General features: G+C 28.4%; 1 protein-coding gene across 3 annotated transcripts; it reads right to left on the bottom strand.

Annotated features, from left to right (window-relative positions):
• Nucleotides 1-641: 641 nt before the first annotated feature.
• LOC112451804 (complement component 1 Q subcomponent-binding protein, mitochondrial-like) lies at nt 642-2,109 on the bottom strand. 3 transcript variants are annotated; one of them, XM_025011687.1, is made up of 4 exons: nt 2,033-2,109; nt 1,628-1,833; nt 1,347-1,402; nt 642-857 (listed from the first exon to the last, which is right to left on the bottom strand). In XM_025011687.1, exons 1-4 carry the CDS (start codon nt 2,047-2,049, stop codon nt 708-710), a joined length of 429 nt encoding a protein of 142 aa, XP_024867455.1. In that variant the 5' UTR covers nt 2,050-2,109; the 3' UTR covers nt 642-707. The 3 variants fall into 3 exon arrangements, with proteins under 3 accessions (XP_024867455.1, XP_024867456.1, XP_024867457.1); XM_025011688.1 differs by having other exon boundaries at nt 715-857; nt 1,316-1,402; XM_025011689.1 differs by having other exon boundaries at nt 715-857; nt 1,331-1,402.

Raw genomic sequence — 2,109 nt, 5'->3', positions numbered from 1 at the left:
GGTTATCAAAATTATATAATATTAAATTATTGTCAGCTGTATGTATAACATATATTTAATTACGCCTTACAAAATTACAGCATAGAGATGCAGGCGCGGACGGTGGCGACCAGTCTCTAATCTCGTTCGGCTCCTGCTTGGAGGAGTTCGGCGTTAGGCCGTTTATTGAGTGCCGCGGCTTTGGCTTTTGCAACTATTTCGCCACATCGTACTGGCTGATAACCATTCACGACGAAAACATGTTCCGCAACAGAGTAATTCCTTTATTTTAAGTATCAAAAGAATTTAAACGAGATATAGGAAATGATGTAGAAAAAAACTTCAGTAATATATTATATTTTCTTTCTTTTTCTACATTATAAGCAAAATTAAAAGAACAGTACAAGTTAATTTATGCTATAACTCATTCTCATCCATTATAATCACTAGACAACTTATAATACAATACAGTACATAAGTTACATTCTATCATATGGCTGTCTTCTAAAAAACATAAAGAAAAAGCGCTCTACTTCTATTTTTTATGTAACATATCAATATGTAACATGTTATATATATATATATATATATATATATATATATATATATAATATATATTATATATATATATAAAAAAAAAATTATATATATATATATATATATATATATATATACTTTTACAAACTACAGTATCACGAATCGCATAAACTTAATGTTAGATCCTAGAATTACTTTACGGATGTGAATTTTGATAAGCCCTCCACTAGGCTAACATAAGCTGTATGCTCGTAGCATGTGCTCAAATCGATCAGTTTCTCTGCAAACTCATTTGAAATGCCTTTCTCCTCGAGGTAGTTCATCAGTAGGTCGTACAGATACTGTAAAATAAATAGTGCTATATTTAATATAATAAAGAAGCTTAATTAACACTTATATGGGATTGTCTTGTTTGTGCCTATGACTGGTTATAGAAATATTAACTATTATAGAAAAAAGAGAATTAAGGAAACATATTAGTAACAACTAAAGATTTAAAATATGTCACAATCTTAATTCAACGCACACATGAAAGAAGATCATGAATTAGCTTTATAAGACTGTTTATAATTTCCCAAAGATCAATAATCAAAGTAACGATTAATTTTTTAAAACTTTTAAGTATCAAAGCGATATTCTAGAAAAACAAAGTACCGGTTATTAAGTTTCTGAAGATTAACGATATTTATCACTATATAAAATTAATTAATAACGTTTTTAATTATTAATTATATTAATTTTTGTTAAATAATTATCATGTTAGAAAAAAATAAAGATAGGATATAAATACTATAAATACCATCGATGATCTCACCAGCTACAGAGTATACCTTATTGCTGTGTTCTCCTTCATACAGCGTGATTTCATTGATGCCAAATATGTTATCTGCAAAAAAGAAAGTTAAATTACAATTTGAAAAAACATTAAAGAAACAAATAATATAAACTAATAATACAACAAATGAAATCGCATATCGATTTTATCTGTAGCATTTAATTATAATATACGGAAGAGTGATTTCACAACACCAAGAAATAATTATCAAGATAAAATTAAGAGGTCTTTTTGTATTCAATATTTTAAAAGAGAAGATATAACAAGTGTACATACTATAATTATCATCTGCACCCGATGCACCAGGTTGATTATTAAAAAAACACGTGAAGCCTAGAGTCTGATTACCCCTCACTATATCTACTGTAAAAGTCGGTTTGCTCTTCATTTCGCCAAGTTCTACATTATCACTAGTAGGATTCGTTTCCTCTTTGGCATCCACATGCACTGATGTATAGTTCACGTTAAACGAAATATGAATACTAGAAAAAAATAGCATAGATTTAATATATCAAAAATGTATGGAATAATCCATAAGTCGATATGGCAAAATTTTCTATATCTTATAAACAATATATCTTATAATCTTACAATATATATCTACGTATCTGTATAATTTCCACCAAATCCTTTCTCCGAAATCATTAAAAGCTTTTCAACGTTAAATATATGAATACTAACCTCTTCACGATAAACATTTTCGGAGCATGTTGTCATGTCGAGTCATGTAGAATTTTCACACTACTGCCGATAATGGT

Source organism: Temnothorax curvispinosus, unplaced genomic scaffold, assembly GCF_003070985.1.
Source record: "Temnothorax curvispinosus isolate PA1 unplaced genomic scaffold, ASM307098v1 QBEX01002582.1, whole genome shotgun sequence".
Lineage (NCBI taxonomy): Eukaryota > Metazoa > Arthropoda > Insecta > Hymenoptera > Formicidae > Temnothorax > Temnothorax curvispinosus.
This window is presented reverse-complemented; position numbering and strand designations above follow the sequence as displayed.